The sequence below is a fragment of the Salvelinus fontinalis genome, chromosome 27 (assembly GCF_029448725.1).
Source record: "Salvelinus fontinalis isolate EN_2023a chromosome 27, ASM2944872v1, whole genome shotgun sequence".
NCBI classification, from domain to species: Eukaryota; Metazoa; Chordata; class Actinopteri; order Salmoniformes; family Salmonidae; genus Salvelinus; species Salvelinus fontinalis.
This window is the reverse complement of record NC_074691.1, coordinates 70,045-92,226: the sequence shown is the minus strand read 5'-3', so window position 1 is coordinate 92,226 and position 22,182 is coordinate 70,045. Positions and strand designations below refer to the sequence as shown.

The following is a 22,182-nucleotide window of genomic DNA, read 5'->3' as shown; positions in this document are numbered from 1 at the left end:
AAGGCAAACCGCAAACGCAACTATTGTGGCTAATCCTTATTGTGTCTAGCCTCGCATAGGTGTGTCCGACCACCATTAATCAGTCCGAGAGCTTGGGGGAGTGTGTGTTGAAGTGCAGCAGGTGCGCGAGACACAACTTTACCAGCATCAAAGCATACGTATTGGTGAATCGCTGTGACATGAAATACGAGTGATGGTGTAATAACTACGTAAAACAATAATTTGTTAAATTACTCTAGTCATATATAGGTCCTGCTTGGTCAACAAGCTAATTTGGTACGTCAAATAGCGTTATTTGATGTGTATCTTTTTTGACAGGCAATGACCCAAATTGCGGTCCATAATCCTGTGACTGTGTGATGGCCAGGGTGCGTTCTAAATTGTTCAATCTACTTTAAGTATTGCTAGAACATTTTCCCTCAAATATATATTTTAAACAGATTGAGAAATAACATGTCGATTTTCATTTAGATATTTTCAGAGTAGGTGTAGGCTTCTTTTCGGTTTGTAATTGTGCTTAACAAGTAGTCTAAGTAACCTAATGTCTATTGGGTGGATACCATTTTGTTAGCGGACAAAAATAAGACAACGGGCATTGTGGAGATGTTATACACCATCCTAAAAAACAAGGAGTCACAAAATTTTAGATGATGGATGATTCCAAACGACGACCTCGAAATGTTTGCTTTACGCAACGTGCCTACATGGCAACGCTCGGCTCCGCCCATGTGAAATGATTGGAAAAATTGACCAACCAAATTCTACTTTATCCATAATAACCAATAGCAAAATACCAGGGCGTGCCTCATTCGTTGTGGAAACTTTACCGGCTCGGGTGCAAAGTTTCAGCCGTCTGCAAATCAAAGTCAACGCTAACGTTTCTGAAATATACCCCAGTCTTCTAATTTTCCCAGTTGGCCGCTTTTGAGGAACCAACATCTTTTTTTGCTGTATCTGGAATTGGAGTCGGTTGTAATCGTACGATAATTACGATTTTTTTGCGAGCATATACATATTTACAATACGTGATGGAATCCCATCATATGCTTCCAGTCTCGATTGGCACGCTACAGATAGCTACCAGCATATTGTAAGCTAACTAGCTAGCTAACTCAGTTATCTAGCTAAACAAGTGACCAGCGGAGAAAAATGGCATGTGAGCCTAATCGTGTGCGGCTACTATGCATGCTTTCATTGACATTTGGTTTTTTTATCGTGGAGGTAGTCGTCAGTCGGATCACGGCATCTTTGGCAATGCTGTCGGACTCCTTTCATATGCTATCGGATGTCATAGCGCTGGTTGTGGCTTTGGTGGCGGTGCGCTTCGCTGAGAAGACGCAATCGACAAATAAAAACACGTTCGGATGGATCCGGGCGGAGGTGATGGGGGCTCTCGTAAACGCAGTGTTCCTCACAGCTCTCTGTTTCACCATTATCTTGGAGGCCGTCGAGCGATTCACCAACCCACATGAAATCGAGAAACCCCATGTAGTAATCGGTGTGGGGGCCGCCGGGCTCCTGGTCAACCTCCTCGGGCTGTGCTTGTTCCACGGACACGCAGGTGGTGGACACGGGCACTCTCACGGAGGAGGCCATTCTCATGGAAATAAGAAAAACAAGAGGGGTAAAATATGCAAGTCAGAAAGACCGAATGGATCATCAGGAGAGGAGTCCAACAACCTGGTGGGAAGCCACAACAGCCCCCCTAATAGCGTGGACACCGAGAGACGTAGACATGGTAAGTTATGTAATTCATTATTCGTATTTTACAGTAAGTAGCTATACTGTCAATATACTGTGTAGATGTAGCTACTGTACTTGTCTAGCTACAATCTTTCACTCAGAATTTGACCCTTTGGCGCCCGGTGATACTTATCTTTTTTTCACCCTGGGTTCATTCTTCTACTATGAATCATATCAAGACAGCTCTTCATTTAAGATATCAGATATGAAACAACCATACTAGCCTGTCAGGTTTTGAGGACATACTCGCATAATCTCACACTGACAACGATTTTATTCAAAGAACTGAAATTTGAAGGCCTACTCAATATGGAGTGGTCTTTAATCCAAAACTGTCTCTGTGGTGTTCTCGTTAACCCTTTCATATGTTTGCCTTTGAGGAGAGACATTCGACACAGCCAGTCTCACATGGTCTTGGCTGGGTTTCTTCTGTATTGTAGATGGATCAATATCCACTACCATCTCAAAGGTGTAACTGGGCTAATGTGGGTCTCCTGATTTGGGCATCATCCGTATATCTTATCATATGTTGCCAAATGGGCCTATAGGAGACATTTACCAGACAGACCAGTGGCTCACAACGAGTAATGGTTGGGCAGAGGCACAATGACATCTGTAGTTTTTAATAGAAACAGTGATAAGGCTATATTCATTATAATATAAGTAGGCGTCAGTGACTGGTATCAGCAGTGACTTGAGACAGAACAATGTGGCCCATGACTATGCCTATTCTGCACACACCATTTTGAAATGCCTTTTGCAGAGGCCATGAGAGTGCACAACAGACCCTTTAAATTGAATCTCTTATCTCAAGGAACTGCCACCATTCTTTTTGCCACTTCAGGAAAACAATTATTCCCATTTCTGGAGAAATATCCCCAGGTTCTGTCTCTATGCTTGTCTGTAAAATACACAATGCTTCATAAAACTGTGCAGTCCCTTTGCATGCTCACTGTAATATTACAAAGAATTTGAATCAAACTTATCTGGAAAATCTGACCTAGGGTCAGCCTGCAGATGTTTTACATGGTGGCAGACGTGTCATGACTTGTTACAAAGCCAAAATTGTGAAAGTCCCAGCCATCCAGATTTTATCCCTCAAATTACATTGAGTATTTGAAGAGAACAGTCCGGGCTTTCAAATCGTGACCTTATTAGAAGACATTTAATCCGTATTGTCACTACTCGTGCTTCTACATCCATAACAGGAAGTTGTCTTCCTTCACAAAACCCACATATTATAAGTGGTTTATATACTACAAAAAAAAAAATTGTTTATATAAATCCCAGTCAGAGGCCTTCAGTGATTCTTGTCACCAATTGTTTTATCAAATTAGCAGGATATCATGGTGTAAACATGGCAATCCACCAGATTCAGATAATGACCATGATCTCCTGGCTGATACTAGGGTCTGTGAGCTGAGAGCTGCCCTCTACCTCCTGTTGGGACAGAACATAGTTAAACCAGGAGACTGTAAGTTTCCCCTCTACAATGGGCCTGTCAGGCTCTGCCAGTTTCAGTAAATGGATCCCATTTCTCCCTCCTCCATATGCACTGATCGCTGCAACCCGGCTATACATCATCTCAAGCAGTGACACGACCGAATTCCCCTGATTCAGCCACACCATTAGGCCCTGATGAATTACCCCTACGTCACTGAGTGCCGGGAGAGAGGCTATTAGCCTAGCGCTGGTTCTGGTGCCATTGGCCATTATGTAGCCGTATGAGTCGTAGCGTAGGTCTAGGCAATCAAGCTGTCTGCAGACATTAATTGAATTTCCTCAAGGTGTTAAGCAGGGGAGTCTGTTGTGGTTGGTTAATTTACTGGCTACCACCACCACGCCGGGTGTAGTTCATTTACAGAATGGGAACTGGGAAGGTGATGTACTACGGCCTACATTCTTCTCTACGTTGAAGGAAATGGTTTTAATTAAAGCCTTAGCTTCTTATCAAGGTGTTTATCGCCTCGGGCAGCCGTAACTTACGGCACATCAACCATGTCCTCCAAAACCTCTGATGAAGTCATCAATCATTATGGTTTGATATGGTGGTCAGTAGTTGGAAAAGGCAGCTCATAAACCACAGCTGGATGTGAGTCTTTCCAAATGAAGATTTCCAGTCATTCCTCGTCTTTGTAATTATCAGCATTTTCTTTTCGCCATCCCTTTGATGCAAGAGTCTCTGCCATTCTGTCTATCATCCTCTCAAATATGTCGTCGCTGTTCAAATACTAGAAATGCATCCTTTGTACCTTCCTTGAAGTAGTCTCGGATCTGAATTGGTTCTCATTGGGGATGGTGGTTACCTTGCTTTCGCCTATCCAATCACTTATCGATCAATGCAGGTAGCCTCGTGGTTAGAGCGTTGGGCCAGTAACCGAAAGGTTGCTAGATCAAATCCCCGAGCCGACAAGGTAAAAATCTGTCATTCTGCCCCTGAACTAGGCAGTTAACTCACTGTTCCCCAGTAGGCCGTCATTGTAAATAAGAATTTGTTCTTAACTGACTTTCCTAGTTAAATGGAGAGAAACAATTATCTCAAAGAAACTAGGAAGGATGAATTTCGAACAGGGCTGTGCTTTTGCACAACCGCCTCCACCCTCCTTGACCTCTTTAACACCTTGTCCCCGTCTTCTTCCTTCAGAGATTGTTCGCAACGACAGCGAGGTGCATATGAACGGCAGCGCCGCCTACGAGGACATGGACCACAGCCACGACGAGGCTTCACTCAACATGCGCGGCGTCTTCCTGCACGTGCTGGGCGACGCCCTGGGCTCTGTCATCGTGGTGGTCAACGCCCTTATCTTCACCTTTGTGTGGAGGCCGTGCCCGCCTGGCGAGACCTGCTTCAACCCATGCCACTCGACAGACCACCCACACGTTAACCACACCCTGGTGGACCTGTCCATGGACGGCAACGGTTCCAGCTTTCAGCGGACCATGGTGGGGCCATGCTGGGTGCTCTACCTTGACCCCACGCTGTGCATCATCATGGTGGGTATCCTGCTCTACACCACCTACCCACTGCTCAAGGAGTCTGCGCTGATCCTCCTGCAGACGGTGCCCAAACAGATCGACATGCACCGCCTCAACGAGCGGCTACTCTCGCTGGACGGCGTGCTGGCCATTCATGAGCTGCACATCTGGCAGCTGGCGGGCTCGCGCATCATCGCCACGGCGCACATCAAGTGCCACGACCCCACATCCTACATGGACGTGGCCAAGCGCATCAAGGATTTCTTCCACGACGAGGGCATCCACGCCACCACCATCCAGCCCGAGTTTGTCACGATCAATTCCGAGTCAAGCGCCTCCCTCTGCGAGCTCTCCTGCCGGACGCAGTGTGCGCCCAAGTTGTGCTGTGGCGCTGCAGACAAGCAGGGTGTTGCTGGCCCTGGTCCGGCAGGCGAGGGGAAGGTGCTGGCGGCCTCTGCAATGGAGGTGATCAGCGAGACCCCAGAGGGAGCAGCCGGAGATTCAGTTCTGGAGCAGGCGGCTTCTGCAGTCGTCCAGGTGGTCCCCCGGACCCCGGAACCCGAGGTCATTATCACCCGAGAGGTGGAATCTTCTCTGTGAGACAGACCGGACACAGTTGGAAGAAGGATTGAATCACTACTAAAGTGGATGGAAGTTTTTAAAAAGTGCGGGCCAAAGTTTACAGTGGGTTGTCGTGTGTACAGCGCGCTCTGATTCTGGAAACACGGGTAGGAAAATGGCTCCACTACCGCGGTCTTGTTCGAAGACACCCTTTGTCCCAACCCTTAACCCTCCCACTGCCTACCCCCCCCCCCTCCACTGCCAACCCCTCGCCACATCCTCACCTCTGACCCCCTCAACCGCCATGGCTGCGGCCTGGTCTGGCCTGCTGCATGTGTATCCTTCCCCACATTAGCGCCATGTTGTGATGCGTCACTGTCATCCCATCCCTCCACGGTGTCTCTGTGCCAAAGCTTCTCAATAAAGGACAGAAGGGAGACTCCCCTCCAGCAAGTACCATGAGCTAACACGACACCTGCAAGGCCAAGCACACCTGTCTACTCCGCAGGTCTTTTTGTTGATCTATGGACCTTTTCATTTATGCACAACTTTTTTATTTTTGGGGGATAAGCTTTGAACATAAATTTTCTTAGCCTTGGCACCACAATGGAAAATTGTTATTACAATTTTATTTAAGTTATTAGTAATGATCTATAATTTTCTCTGTAGATGCATTTATAATATTTAGTTTGGATGATAGATTTAATTTGTGAAATTTTTCTGAATATTTGACGAACCATCTATGCTGTAGACTTGTTTTTGGAAATATGTTTCTTTAAATGAATTTTTCTCAGACTTTTTTTCTGGCCTTGACTCTGTTTTAATGGCAGTTGTTAGTTGAAGGCAGACGCTGTGTAAAAACTTCACCACGCCTATAATTCAAATTGCTTTGAAATAGCACTGATGTACTGTTCGCGTAAGTACTGTAGGTTATCTTGTATCAGCAAACTTCAGCGACCATTTTATTCAACAACAAAATCGTATGCCTTGCAAGCCTGGGGGTCTATCACTGAAGAAAATGTGCACTACAAAATGCCAAACAATATTCTGTTTTAAATCTCTGCTGGAGAGCCATCGGATGGGTTGTTGAAATTCATACTAATATTCCTCATGAATGTGTTGGAAGGGACCTAGTCAAAATCCACCCTGAATGTTTTTACAGTGTCCAGAGTGCTTCTGCTGCAACTTTGCATGACCAAACTGAAGTGTGTTATTTCAGCCACAGAGCTTCAAAATGAGCTAACACTGCTACGAAACAGTAGCCCAACTTCCTCGTTTTCTCAAGTAGCGAGAATAACTTTATAGATTAAATGAAATGTCACTGAATCTTTTCCTTTCTTTCTAGTGAATGGATTTTTGAGGCTTTTTGTGCCGATGTAGAGTCATCTTAGTGGCCTTTTCAAATGGGAAATCTGATGGAAGGAAATTCCCTCATTCATTTATTATTATTAATATCAACACAAAGATATCATTTATATGTTGATTCAAGGATGCATTTCAGATTTCCATTCAAAGTAAATGTGAATGCAATATAGAATAATTGTATTGGGAAATGTATTTTGACACGTTCCTTTGTTTTGAAAATGTCTCGTTACTTTTATGGTCTTTTGAGACTCACGCTCTCTGTGCAAATTGAGGTATGTGTCATTCGTTTTTTTCGGATTTTAAATATGACATGTCTGCCGACGTGTTTTTGATATATTACAGTACCTGTCGAAATGTGTCATTGTGAACATTTTAAAATGGCTGTTTGGTACAGTTGTTAAACTGTTGTTTTGTGTAATTTAAAAAAAAAAAAGGAAAGTTTTTAGATGTGGTTTCTTTGGACATTAGGTCTACCCTTAATCTCGCTCCCAGAAACCTCTGCCCAAATGTGCATCAAACTTGGCATTCTTTAGCCAGTACAGAAAGATTGGGAGAAACTCGTAGGCATTGCTACGTAGGCATTGCTTAATCCACCAACCAATCATCTCCCACAACACCTTCCCCTAAGGCCGACTTTGAATTGTTTATGGAAGGGGATGCATTCATCTGAAATGGGTCTTCTGCATTTAACCCAGCCCTTCTGAATCATAGAGGTGCGGAGGGCTGCCTTAATCAACATCCACTTCATCGGTGCCAGCCTTACTGTTTACGTAATCAGACTTGCACAATAGCCTGGGGAAGAGGTTAGTTCTACCCTTAAAGAGCGACTCCCCCTGAAAAGCAACTTCTCCTTATGAAAACGGCCTATGTGGCATCGTTGAGTCGGACACATTTATTGCAGTGTCAATTTGGTTTGACATTCAATATCCCTATGGGGCTAGTTAGGGACAATCCGTAAATGACACAATGTACACGGGCTATCCAGTGTCAAACCAACTTTGCCATGGTCGCACTCCAGCCGGCTGAAGATAATTGGCAAGTTTGTCTAGCACTAGCCTAGGCGACTTCAAGACACAAGACCTGGGTTAGACTTTGAAGTTATCTGGAAGTATGAGTGACTGTAACTGTGTACTGTTTTGTCCGAGTGAATATAGAAAAGCTTGCCACGTGCACACACACAAGACACCCACATGAACCCCTCCCCCCAATACAACTCTCATTTGGCTTTAGTCATGGCCGCTACATTTCTTAATGACCAAGGCGAAAGAACTTGGCCAAATCAGGAAGTTGAGCCCCCATTTAGTACATTCAAACTCATTGAACATCTGCGTTGATAATAATCCGTCAGACTTGTCTAGAAGGTAATGTCAACATGCGATATTTCACCATGATTATGACTAGTTGAGGAGCACCACTGGGTGGCCATAATGCTTGAAATGCCATCTACATTCATAGTGACTCTACAGTACATTTGAAAAGGAATCTAATTTTGAAAGTCATTGGTTCAGAGTTGACCGAGCGGTAGTTAGCAGCCAGACAGGGTAGTAAGCCATTAGCCCTTGGCCTAGCTCTGTAGCCCAGTGAAAAGCCCTCAGCCAGAGGGCCTTACGCACAGTAGTAGGCTCCTTAGGGAGCATTCCACACAGCCACACTGCTCTAGTCGTCTACACGGCATTCCAGCGTCTTGCCCCGCTCTCCTCTCTATTCCTTCCCTCGTTACCTATCCTTTTTAAACCAGACCGAACGCTGCCCTCGCCATTGTTTCACTTACGTTTGGGTGCCAGGCTACAGCCCATAGTTGTCAAGAAAATCATAGTGATTTTCTAAGGGTGCAGAGAGGTGGGGGGTTGGCATGTGGTAGGTCCCTATTGTCTGCGTTTATGAAAAGTTTTTTTTTCTCCTGTTGCACCTTTTACAATGGGGTATTGTATGCATTGAAATAGAATCTCTAGAAAGGACAAGGCCGCTCAGACGGTAATTTGACAGAACCCTTTGTCGGAACATTGGCTTGAATGGGGATACCGGTTCTATTGATTCTCTTTCTATGATTGTATGTTAACTTTGGCCATCAGTATAGGTGAAAGCTTACCTAGCATTAATGCTGCTGACTTGCTGGTTTAATCTGTTCAGACACCTTTCGGAGGAGAGGATGGTTCCCTGATCTCCTTTTGAATACCTATAGTTACCTATTGACTAGGCTACCAATTAGTTTAGCTTTTGTTGCATATATTGACGATGTAGCCTGTGCTAGCGAGGATGAATCCTTTTAGCTTCAGCTTTACCGTTTCTAACCCCTGTGAACTTCGGTCCACTTGCTCGAGCCTTTTTTAGAGAGTATTCAATTCAGCCCTGGATGACGCCTCCTGTGTTCCCCCTCACCCCTCCCCAAACCCCCTTTTCTACCAACACTCACTACACCCACCCCTCACCCAACCTAGCTGTAATCCATTGAACAAAGCCAGTGAGACAGATGGTCTACTCTGGTCATCCACGGACACAATGACCAGTCCTCCCATCCTCTCCCCATAGACCGCTGGGTACAGCAACCCAGTGCTGCAGTGAGGCAGAGCCCAGTGGTCATCAGTGCAGCGGACAATGGTGGAAAAAGTACCAAATTGAGTTAAGATACCTTAATAGAAAATGACTCCAGTAAAAGTGAACGTTTTTGGTTTTAAATATACGTAAGAATCAAAAGTAAATGTAATTGCTAAAATACACTTAAGTATCAAAATTAAAAGTATAATAAGTATATCATTTAAAATTCGGTACATTAAACAAATCAGACGCCCAGATTTTCATGTTCTTTTCATTTACACACAGCCAGTGGCACACTCCAACACTTAGACTTACAAGCACTTGTGTTTAGTGAGTCTGCCAGATCAGAGACAGTAGGGGTGACCAGGGATGTTCTCTTGATAAGTGTGTGAATTGGACCATTTTCCTGTCAAAATGTAACGAGTACTTTTGGGTGTCAAAAGTACATTTATTTTCTTCAGGAATGTGGTGAAGTAAAAGTTCTCAAATAATGATAGTAAAGTACAGATACCCCCAAAAACAACTTAAGTAGTACTTTTAAAGTATGTTTTCTTAAGTACTTTTACACCACTGGTAGCGGGTCTCCATTGTTGTTCCAGAGAGCTAGCTGTCATCACTGTCCCCTAACCCCTAGTCTTGCGTAGCCATACCTCCGAATCATGTTGTCACGCCTACTTTGGAGGTCTGGAGAATTTTGTATTAGTCGAAACAGCTTGAATGGTCCGCTGGCATCCAGTGGCTATATTTTTATTGGTTGATACATTTCAAGAACCCTCCCCACGTGCCCGTAGAAGGGGTGCTGTGTGTTATGTTTGTCACTGTTTTCCGACTGGGTAGGACCATTTTGCTGAGTTTGCTAGTCTGCAACATTGCAGAAAATGGAAGAAAACCTGTAGGAAAAACTGAATTCTGTTTTGCCAGAAGTGTGCTCTAGTCTATACACAAAATCGAGTCGATGAAGGCATTACAAATCCTCTGCTTGGGGTTTTAATTACGATTTCCCGGCCATCCTCAAGCAATGTTGCTCTTGTGGCACTAACCTATTAGGCACCTTTGGAGCTCCGTTCATGCAAGGCATTTGATTGGTTTGACGTGTTACGAGGCATCACTTGTTAAATCTACTTCAATCAGTGTAGATAAAGAGGAGGAGACCGGTTAAATAAGGATTGTTAAGCCTTGAGACAATTGAGACATGGACTCTGTGTGCCATTGTGGTTGATTGGGCAAGACAAAATATTTAAGTGCCTTTGAACGGGGTATTGTAGTTGGTGCTAGGCGCACCGGGTTGGGCCAATGCAACGCTGCTGGGGTTTTCACGCTCAAAAGTTTAGTGTTATCAAGAACGTTCCACCACCCAAAGGACATCCAGCCAAGACACAAATGTGGGAAGCATCGGAGTCCACATGGACCAACATTCCTGTAGAACACTTTCGACACCTTGTAGAGTCCATGCCCCAATGAATTGAGGTTGTTCCTATAAATAGATTAAATCTAACTATAATTTAATGACTTTCTGTATTTGTTATAATAATGTCCACAGTGTAATAATGTCCCTTGGTGTATGGCACTGCGTCTGGGTGAGGGATCGGGTGAGATTGTCTGCAGCAAGTCGGTGTGATGATTGTCAGTTTGAATGTGGGATGCTTGGGAATGAGGATGTGCCATTGAATGTCCTAGAATGTCAGTGATATTGTCCAGCTAGTGAGAATAATCTGTGTTGGGAATGATCTAGGCTGGGAGGATATAGAGTGAAAGATGGGTAGAGATAAAAGCCTAGTGGGAAACTCGATTTCATTTAGGCAGGTCAACACCAAAGGATTATTAAAGAAAAAATAACTGCCCCATTAAACTGGATTATACCACAATGCAACCTGGTCTCGGAGCATTTCGTATTATTCTGTATGTAAATCTGAGACACTCCATTTAGTATGATCTGTTACGTTTCGTATGGTATGTATTAATTTGTGGATGTCCATCGCCCATTTCGTATGATATGTTATGATTTACACTTCGTATTATATGTTACGAATTTGAAAAACGTCTGATATGTTACATTTTTGATAGCTGGCTAATGTTGGCTAGCTGGCTAATGTTGGCTAGCTGCCTAACGTTGGCTTTCTGCCTAACGTTGGCTAGGTTAAAGGGTTACGCTTAGGGGAAGGGTTTGGTTAGGGCAAATGTTAGCTAACATGCTAAGTAGTTGCAGAGTAGCTAAAAAGTAGTAAGTAGTTAAAAAGTTGCAAAAGTGTCCATGATGAAATTCAAACTCTCGTCCTTTGGGTTGCTAGACATTCGTGTTATTCGCCTACCCATCCACCCCGACCAACCACCCACTTTCGTATTTGCCTCAAGTAGCCATCTATCTTATGATACCATATCAAAAATAACATATCACAGCTTTACATTTACTATTTTACGTCTAGTCTGAGACCAGGCTGCAAAATGCCACACACACACTTTCCACAGCCCCTTCCTCAAAGTCCGATCACATGACAACTGTGTAGGCTGCACACTTGTACCAAGAAAAGAGCTGTCCCATCCATGGGAGATTAGGGAATGTTGCATGTCTAATGACGCTGCTCACCCTGGAAGGCTCACATGGTGGCCAACTGTGACACAACACAGAAATTACACTCTTAGCTCAAATCTCTGTCACACGTTTGATGTTTTGTCTCACTTTATGAGATAAATGGTAGGGTAGTATATGGGCATTTCCATCTAAAAGGACCCATGAGCACAAGTGAAGTTCATAGGAGCATGTCAAATTGGGTGTCAAATGAAAGCTAAGAGTCTATATTTTTTTTTTGAAATTCAGGCATATTGCTTATTCCAAATATTTAGGATGGAAAATAGTTAAAGGTTTTGATTGCTGGTCAAACAGATGGAAAAGGGATCATAAACAGCATCTACCAGAAAAGGTGTTGAAAGGTTTTAGAGATGCATCACAACACAATGTTGAAGTAAAAACCCCTGCCAAATATTAACAGTTAACACTTATAGTGCATTCGGAAAGTATTCTGACCCCTTCACTTATTCCACATTTTGCTATGTTACAGCCTTATTCTATTGATTACATTTTTACATCAATCTACCCACAATGCCTCATAATGACAAAGTAAAAACAAGTTTTTACACATTATTGCAAATGTATAAAAAAAACAAATCAGACCAGAGTTAGTTACATAAGTATTCAGTATTCAGACCTTTGCTATGATACTCAAAATTGAGCTCTGGTGCATCCTGTTTCCATTGATCATCCTTGAGATGTTTCTACAACGTGATTGGAGTCCACCTGTTTTAAATACAATTGATTGGACATGATTTGAAAAGGCGCACACCTGTCTATATAAGGTTCCACAGTTGATGGTGCATGTCAGAGCAAAAAACCAAGCCACGAGGTCGAAGGAATTGTACCAAAAAAAATCTGCAGCATTGAAGGTCCCCAAGAACACTGGCCTCCATCATTCTTAAATGGAAGAAGTTTGGAACCCTCAAGACGCTTCCTAGAGCTGTCCGCACAGCCAAACTGAGCAATCGGGGGAGAAGGGCCTTGGTTATGGAGGTGACCAAGAACCCGATGTTCTCTCTGACAGAGCTCCAGAGTTCCTCTGAGGAGATGGGAGAAACTTCCAGAAGGACAACTATCTCTGCAGCACGCCACCAATCAGGCCTTTATGGTAGAGTGGCCAGACGGAAGCCACTCCTCAGTAAAAGGCACATGACAGCCCGCTAAAGGACTCTCAGACCAAGAGAAACAAGAATCTCTGGTCTGATGAAACCAAGATTGAACGCTTTGGCCTGAATGCCAAGCGTCACAGAGGAAACCAGGAAACCAGGCGCCGCTCATTACCTGGCCAATACCATCACTACGGTAAAGAACGGTGGTAGCATCATGCTTTGGGGAGGTTTTTCATGGGCAGGGACTGGGAGACTAGTCAGGATCAAGGGAAAGATGAACGGAGCAAAGTACAGAGAGATCCTTGAGGAAAACCTGCTCCAAAACGCTCAGGACCTTAGACTGGGACAAAGGTTCAACTTTAAACAGGACAACGACCCCAAGCACACAGCCAAGACAACGTAGGAATGGCTTCAGGACAAGTCTCTGAATGTCCTTGAATGCCCCAGCTAGAACCTGTTTGAACATCTCTGGAGAGATCTGAAAATAGCTGTGCAGCGACCCTCCCCATCCAACCTGACAGCACTTGAGATGATCTGCAAAGGAGAATGGGAGAAACTCCCCAAATACAGATGTGCCAAGCTTGTAGTGTCATACCCAAGAAGACTCGAGGCTGTAATCGTTGCCGAAGGTCCTTCAACAAAGTACTGAGCAAAGGGTCTGGATACTTATGTAAATGTGATATTTAAGTTTATTTTTAGACATTTGCAAAATGTTTTGCTTTGTCATTATGGGCTATTGCGTGTAGATTGATGAGGGGGGAAAACAATTTAATACATTTTAGAATAAGGCTGTAACATAACCAAATGTGGAAAATGTCAAGGGGTCTGAATACTTTCCAAATGCACTGTATATTTAGTTTTTAATTATTTGCCTTCTGTAAGTTTAAGAAATATTGCCTTGTATTTCCGTTACCAAAAGCCCACATCTTTTAAGATATTTAATGTTTCCTAAACGTTCACAGATTTAGCATCTAAAGATATACATACAAATTAGTTTGTATTGTTATGAATTAAGTGATTCAATTCTAATTCTTCTACCAAATCGGTAACATAATTACTGCAATTGAATTGGCTACATTGGGAAATTGTAATTACACCACAGTTGAGTCACCTGCTACTGTCCTCCTTTCCAGGCACACTGTTCTGTTTAGCTCATAACTGTTTGTTTTTTTGCTGTTTGTTGTCTGGTGGTCAAAGCAAGACTGTGAAAACCAGTCTGGACACTTTGTCTGTGTGTGTGTCCGTCCAGTTAATGTCACCTCCCAGGTCTTACTGACACCAACCCTCTTTCCATTCACTGTAACAAGAATCCTAACCCACTGAGAACCGGATGTCAATGGACGTTGAAAAGTAGTTGAAATTTGGTCTGTCTGCCATGGCCGGACAAAATCTAAACCAATCACAGACATCTGTTTCAAAAGTTTGGACACAGTACAGTAGAGCTCAGAGAACAGCACAGTAAAGTAGTGTTCAGTACAGTAGAGCACACGAGATCAGAGTACAGTGTAATGCACTGTATTGTGCTATGCTGTGCTGTACCCTACTGTGTTTTACTGTGATATCCGAACTAGTTCAACAGAAGGTGATTGTTTCAGATTTGGTCTGGTCTGTATCAACAAATGTGGTCTTGTTTGGGGGTGGAGCTCATTACAATAATAATATACAAATATGCAAAAGAAGGATATTACATATTTCTACTTTTTGTGTACCTATTCAGGATACATCACCATGATTATAATGATATTCATATCCATAATTATGCGTTTCTGTATAGTACAGATCAGGGACCCATTATGTAATTCTCTTACTGTAATTCCATTACCAGATGTAAATCCACTTCACCTACTGTAGTTCAATAACCAACATATTTTTTCAAATTCAAGGTGTCATGTCATAGCTGACACTCCATTTTTTTAAATCTTAATTCGGAGCAGATATTGTTTTCGGAAAACATGTTCACATAAAAAAAAAACAGAATGAGATTTTATCATTCTGTTTGGCATACATTTTAATGTGAAAAATCTGAGTCAAAGCATAATTCCTTTATTATGGAATTGCCCATATAAAAAGGAAGAAACTCCAACACACTGGTGAACTCCACAAAATATTTAATACACCTGGAAATATGATAGGTGCGCAAACTATACTTTATTCAATTGGTTACATTTGATTCATACAGTTGATTCAATGCAAATCATTTTCTTTTACTTTAGATGGGTCTCATCTACTGCTTCAAAGAAAGGACATCATTTTGAAGGGAGGGTGGGGGGGGGATGAAGAGAACAAACAGGGAAGGAATGGGTTAATGTCCCCTCCCCGGGCTAAGTATACTGTATGCCTCATGCCTCACTCACCAATCTCTCAGACTTTGATCACAGTTGAGTTGAGTGGGGTCAACCTGCAATAATGAATGCCTCACTGATAAAGCAACTGCCGACAAGACTGAAAGAGGAAAGGAGAGAGATCAACATGACACAGGCGTGATACTCTCCCTCTATTGTGTAATGAATAGATAAAGCAATAGTGAAGGCGAAACATTTTAAAATAACATCTTATGGCTTATGATCAATTGGCCCATGTGAAAGACATGCAACTTTATCAACTACTTCATGTAATGACAACAACATTTGCACAGTACCAGTCAAGTTTGGACACACCTACTCATTCCAGGGGTTTTCTTTATTTTGACTATTTTCTACATTGTAGAATAATAGTGAAGACATCAACACTATTAAATAACACGTGGAATCATGTAGTAACCAAAAAAGTGTTAAACAAATCAAACTATATTTTATATTTGAGATTCTTAAAAGTAGCCACCCTTTGCCTTGATGAAAGCTTTGCACACGCTTGGCATTCTCTCAACCAGCTTCGTGAGGTAGTCACCTGGAATGCATTTCAATTTACAGGTGTGCCTTGTTAAAAGTTAATTTGTGGAATTTCTTTCCTTCTTAATGTGTTTGAGCAAATCAGTTGTGTTGTGACAAGGTATGGGTGGTATACAGAAGATTGCCCTATTTGGTAAAAGACCAAGTCCATATTATGGCAATAACAGCTCAAATAAGCAAGGAGAAACAGCAGTCCATCATCACTTTAAGACAGGGCGCACCAACCCTTTTCCTGGAGATCTACCATCCTGTGGGTTTTCAGTCCAACCCTAATTTAACACACCCGATTCTACTAATTAGCTACTCAACTAGACCTTAACTAGCTGAATCATATATGCTCATTTAGGGTTGGACTGAAAACCCACAGGACAGTAGATCTCCAAGAAGAGGGTTGGGCAGCCCTGCTTTAAGACATGGAGCTGTCAGTCAATCTGGAAAATGTCAATAATTTTGAAAGTACTTTTGTCTGGTACTTTATATAGCGAAGGTTCTATTTCACTCAACATTCCATGACATACACTAAGGCATTGTTGGCAGAATAGATGGATGCAGTTCAATGCATGATTAGTGTAATTCACCAATACATTTCTTTGTAATCCAAAAAATATTGCTATCAGGTTGTAAATCACAGCTGGCCTGGTACATTGTTTGCTGCCTCCATTCAGGATGCACTGTTTCAGTTTCAATATTTTGGACAGAAACGGACAAATGTAACTAAGGCTGGGAATGTCAATACAATGAAGGGCAATGATCACAAGTCAATCATAACGTGGCTAATAGGCTAGCGTATCTATTTATGTAGGAAGCCAATATTAGCTAGATGCTAGGAGGATGTCATGTCATTGGAGGAGTGACTATACGCTAGTAGAGATGCATGTGTCATTTGGTTAGCTAGCAACCTGAGTGAATTTGAGAATGCAAGAGATATGCTATCTACTCCGATTTCAGAGCACTTTCGTCTGTGTGCCAGATGGCAGAAGCATTGAATTTATGAATATGACCGGTGTACGTAAACGTAGGCAAAAAAAGTAATAGTTGGCCACGAATGCTCGACCAGTGGTTCCCAAACTTTTTATAGTCCCGTACCCCTTCAAACATTCAACCTCCAGCTGCGTACCCCCTCTAGCACCAAGGCCAGCTTACTCTCAAATGTTGTTTTTTTGCTATCATTGTAACTCACCACAGGTTAATGAGAAGGGTGTGCTTGAAAGGATGCACATAGCTTTGCAATGTTGTGTTGTATTGGAGAGATTCTCAGTCTTAAATCATTTTCCACACACAGTCTGTGCCTGTATTTAGTTTTCATGCTAGTGAGGGCCGAGAATCCACTCTCACATAGGTACGTGGTTGCAAAGGGCATCAGTGTCTAAACAGCGCGATTTGCCAAGGCAGGATACTCTGAGCGCAGCCGTATCCAGAAATCTGGCAGTGGCTTCTGATTAAATTCAATTTTCACAGAAATTGTTGCAATTTCAATGAGGCTCTCTTGTTCAGATATCGGTAAGTGGACTGGAGGCAGGGCATGAAAGGGATAAAGAATCCAGTTGTTAGTGTCATCCGTTTCGGGAAAGTACCTGCGTAATTGCACACCCAGCACACTCCGGTGCTTCGTTATATCACATTTGACATTGTCTGTAAGCTTGAGCTCATTTTCACACAAAATATCATACAATGATAGAAAGACCTGTGTGTTGTTCTTGTTAATTCAAACAGCAAAGAGCTCCAACTTCTCAGTCATAGCCTCAATTTTGTCCGGCACATTGAATATAGTTGCGGAGAGTCCTTGTAATCCTAGATTCAGATCATTCAGGCGAGGAAAAAACATCACCCAGATAGGCCAGTCGTCTGAGAAACTCGTCATCATGCAAGCGGTCAGACAAGTGACAATTATGGTCAGTAAAGAAAACTTTAAGCTTGTCTCTCAATTAAAAAAAAAAAAACGTGTCAATACTTTGCCCCTTGATAACCAGCGCACTTCTGTATGTAAAAGCGTTACATGGTCGCTGCTCATATCATATCATTGCATAATGCAGAAAATACACAAAAGTTCAGGAGCTTTGCTTTAACAAAGTTAACAATTTTCACTGTAGTGTCCAAAACATCTTTCAAGCTATCAGGCATTCCCTTGGCAGCAAGAGCCTCTCGGTGGATGCTGCAGTGTATCCAAGTGGCGTCGGGAGCAACTGCTTGCCCGCACGCGCCTTACCACTCCACTATGTCTTCCTATCATGGCTTTTGCACCATCAGTACAGATACCAACACGTCTTGACCACCAAAGTCCATTTCATGTCACAAAGCTGTCCAGTACTTTAAAAATATCCTCTCATGTTGTGTTGGTTTCCAGTGGTTTGCAGAAAAGGATGTCTTCTTTAATTGACCACCCATAAACGTAACGAACACATACCAAGAGCTGTGCAAGGCCCGCCACGTCTGTTGACTCATCCAGCTGTAACGGATAGAATTCACTGGCCTGTATGCAACGCAGTAATTGTTTCAAAACATCTCCTGCCATGTCACTGATGCGTCGTGAAAAAGTGTTTGATGAAGACATTGTCTGTGTAGTTCTTTTGGCCTTTTCCCTCCAGTATTGTCCCAGCCATATCTGCGGCAGCAGATAGTATGGGTCTTGCCTGTCCTAGCCACTCGGTAGCTCACCATATAAGATGCTTCGAGGCCCTTATTAATGGTATCTGTTGCTTTTATACATACTACTCAAAAGTAGTCTTTATTCTCATTCAAAAAACTATATTTTTCAAATATGCGTACCCCAGTTTGTGAATACCTGCTCTAGATAGCTAGCTAACCAACTTTAGCCAGATAGCTTGGGTGCTTGGTTGGGACAAGCATGCATCATTGGCAGACAAGCTGCAAAAGGAATAGTAAGCTACAATTCCCCAACGTTTATCAGTGCAATTTTGTCGGCCAACTAGCTGAAAAAGTTTGAGAGGGTTTATCTAATGGGCCTTCATTACATTTTAGTTAATCTTGCTCTGGCTAGCATTAGTTGTTGATCTTGTTGATGACTCTTCTCATACCACTCTGTAGGCTACTAAAGTGTCACGACTTCCGCCGAGGTCGGTCCCTCTCCTTGTTCGGGCGGCGTTCGGCAGTCGACGTCACCGGGCTTCTAGCCATCGCCGATCCACTTTTCATTTTCCATTTGTTTTGTTTTGTTTTCCCACACACCTGGTTTGCATTCCCTCATTACTCGTCTTGCATATAACCCTCTGTTTCCCCCCATGTCTGTGTGTAGAATTGTTATATGTAAATGTATATGTACTCCAGGCTGGTTTGCGCCGGGTTATTGTAACCCGTGTGTGTTTCGTTTCTTTAGTAGTGTGTTTTGTTCGCCTCAATAAAGGGCTCCGTTTGCTACCCATTTCTGCTCTCCTGCGCCTGACTTACCTGCAGCCAGTTACGCACTCCTTTACAGAATTACACACCCAATTATGGAGTCAGCTGGAGCAGGTACCCCTGGTAGCGGAGTCGAGGAGCGCGTCCAGGAGCACGCGGCGATGCTACACCGCCATGGATCGCGTCATCCAGACGATGGACCACTGGGAGAGACAGAGAGTCCCTCCAGCGCCCCCACCAGCACAACAGGGGTCTCCACTACTCACCCCTTCCGCACCCGGTTCCAGTGGGATTCGTCTCGCACTTCCCAGGGAGTACGATGGGACGGCCACATGCTGCCAGGGTTTCCTGCTGCAGCTGGATTTATACCTGGCGACCGTTCACCCGGCTCCCTCGGGCCGCGAGAGGGTGTCCCGCCCTCGTCTCGTGCCTCTCGGGAAAGCCCTGGAGTGGGTCAACGCTGTGTGGGGAGAAGGAGATGCGGTGCTGGACCACTTTAAGGATTTCAACCGATTTCGCACGTCTCTTCCATCTGAGGCAGGAGACGAGGAGCGCCCAGGAATTCGCGATAGACTTTCAGACCCTGGCCGCCGGCGCGGGATGGAATGACAGGGCCCTGATCGACCACTATCGCTGCAGTTTGCGCGAGGACGTCCGTTGGGAGTTGACCTGCAGGGACACCACCCTCACCTTTGACCAGCTGGTGGACCTGTCCATTTGGCTGGATAACCTGCTGGCTACCCGCGGATGTCCAGATCGGGATCTGTCGGTTCCATCCCCCAGCACCACCGCTCCGATACCCATGGAGCTGAGAGGGCAGGGAGACCGGAGGAGGTTCCTTCGCATGCACCATCTGTGGCCGCAGAGGTCACACTGCCTGTCGGTGTCGGGCTGGTTCCTCTGGGGGTCGAGGCAGCAGGCAGGGCACTCTGGCATCACCCCAGGTGAGCCGGCACCACCCAGAGCCCTCTGTTGCACACCTGTTTTTGCATGTTACTTTTCCCGAGTTTTCCCCGCATTCCCAGCATCCCATTGTTCCAGTGGCTATGCCCTTCCCAGTTCACGCCTTAGACAGTAGACCAATAGGGTCAGGGTTAATTAGGGAGGCCACCGCTCTCCTGGGCATCAGTCTCTTCTTCATTGACTCTCCTGCGTTTCCCGTGGTGCTAGGCCTACCCTGATTAGCTTGTCATGACCCCACTGTTTCATGGCAACGGAGGGCTCTCACGGGGTGGTCGCGAGAGTGCTCGGGGAGGTGTTTAGGGGTTTCCGTTGGTGCTACCACGGTGGAAAGTCCAGACCAAGTCTCCACCGTGCGCATTCCCCCCGAATATTCCGATTTGGCTCTCGCCTTCTCCAAGAAGAAGGCGACTCAATTACCACCCCATCGTCGGGGGGATTGTGCGATAAACCTCCAGGTAGACGCCGCACTTCCTAGGAGTCACGTGTATCCCGTCACAGGTGGAGACGGCGGCTATGGAGACAAATGTCTCCGAATCTCTGCGTCAAGGGTACATTCGGTCCTCCACTTCACCCGCCTCCTCGAGTTTCTTTTTTGTGAAGGAGGAGGGAGGTCTGCGCCCGTGTATTGACTATCGAGCCCTAAACCAGATCACTGTGAAGTACAGTTACCCGCTACCTCTCATAGCCACAGTGATTGAGTCAATGCACGGGGCGCACTTCTTCACAAAACTAGATCTCAGGAGCGCTTACAACCTGGTGCGTATCCGGGTGGGACATGAGTGGAAGACAGCGTTCAGTACCACCTCAGGGCATTATGAGTACCTCGTCCTGCCATACGGGTTGATGAATGCTCCATCAGTCTTCCAAGCCTTTGTGGACGAGATTTTCAGGGACCTGCACGGGCAGGGTGTAGTGGTGTATATCGATGACATTCTGATATATTCCGCTACACGCGCCGGGCATTTGTCCTAGGTGCGCAAGGTGCTTGGTCGACTGTTGGAGCATGACCTGTATGTTAAGGCTGAGAAATGCCTGTTCTTCCAGCAGTCCGTCTCCTTCCTAGGAAACCACATTTCCACCTCAGGGGTGGAGACGGAGAGTGACCGCATTTCAGCCGTGCGTAATTGGCCGACTCCCACCACGGTAAAGGAGGTGCAGCGGTTTCTAGGGTTTGCCAATTACTACCGGCGGTTTATCCGGGGTTTTGGTCAGGTAGCGGCTCCCATTACCTCACTGCTAAAGGGGGGTCCGGTTCGGTTGCAGTGGTCGGCTGAGGCGAATAGGGCTTTTGGTCACCTAAGGACTCTGTTTACCTCGGCGCCCGTGCTGGCCCATCCGGATCCCTCTTTGGTGTTCATAGTGGAGGTGGACGCGTCCGAGGCTGGGATAGGAGCCGTTCTCTCTCAGTGCTCAGGCACGCCACCGACGCTCCGCCCCTGTGCCTTCTTCTCGAAGAAGCTCAGCCCGGCGGAGCGAAACTATGATGTGGGGAACTGGGAGCTGTTGGCTGTGGTTAAGGCTTTGAAGTTGTGGAGACATTGGCTTGAGGGGGCTAAACACCCTCTCCTCATCTGGACTGACCACCGCAACCTGGAGTACATCCGGGCAGCTAGGAGGCTGAATACTTGTCAGGCAAGGTGGGCCATGTTCTTTACCCGTTTTGTATTTACCCTGTCCTACAGACCAGGTTCCCAGAATGTGAAGGCAGACGCATTGTCCCAGCTGTATGACACAGAGGAGTGGCCCATGGATCAAACTCCCATTCTCCCGGCCTCCTGCCTGGTAGCGCCGGTCGTGTGGGAGTTTGACGGGGACATTGAGCAGGCGTTGCGTACAGAGCCCGCTCCACTCCAGTGTCCCATCGGGCGTCAGTACGTTCCGTCTGCTGTCCGTGACCAGTTGATCTATTGGGCCCTTGGCCAAGGACGTGAGGGTTTATGTTTCCTCCTGCTCGGTGTGCGCCCAGTGTAAGGCTCCTAGACACTTGCCCAGAGGTAAGCTACATCCCTTACCCATTCCACAACAGCCTTGGTCACACCTGTCGGTGGATTTTCTGACGGATCTTCCTCTCTCACAGGGAAACACCACGATCCTGGACATTGTGGATAATTTCTCTAAG

General features: G+C 44.9%; 1 protein-coding gene across 1 annotated transcript; it reads left to right on the top strand.

Moving 5' to 3' along the window:
• Nucleotides 1–812: 812 nt before the first annotated feature.
• On the top strand, nt 813–7,047 carry LOC129824812 (proton-coupled zinc antiporter SLC30A1-like). The gene is made up of 2 exons (XM_055884313.1): nt 813–1,738; nt 4,388–7,047. The coding sequence occupies exons 1-2, from the start codon at nt 1,150–1,152 to the stop codon at nt 5,317–5,319; spliced, it is 1,521 nt and encodes a 506-aa protein (XP_055740288.1). The 5' UTR covers nt 813–1,149; the 3' UTR covers nt 5,320–7,047.
• Nucleotides 7,048–22,182: the final 15,135 nt, after the last annotated feature.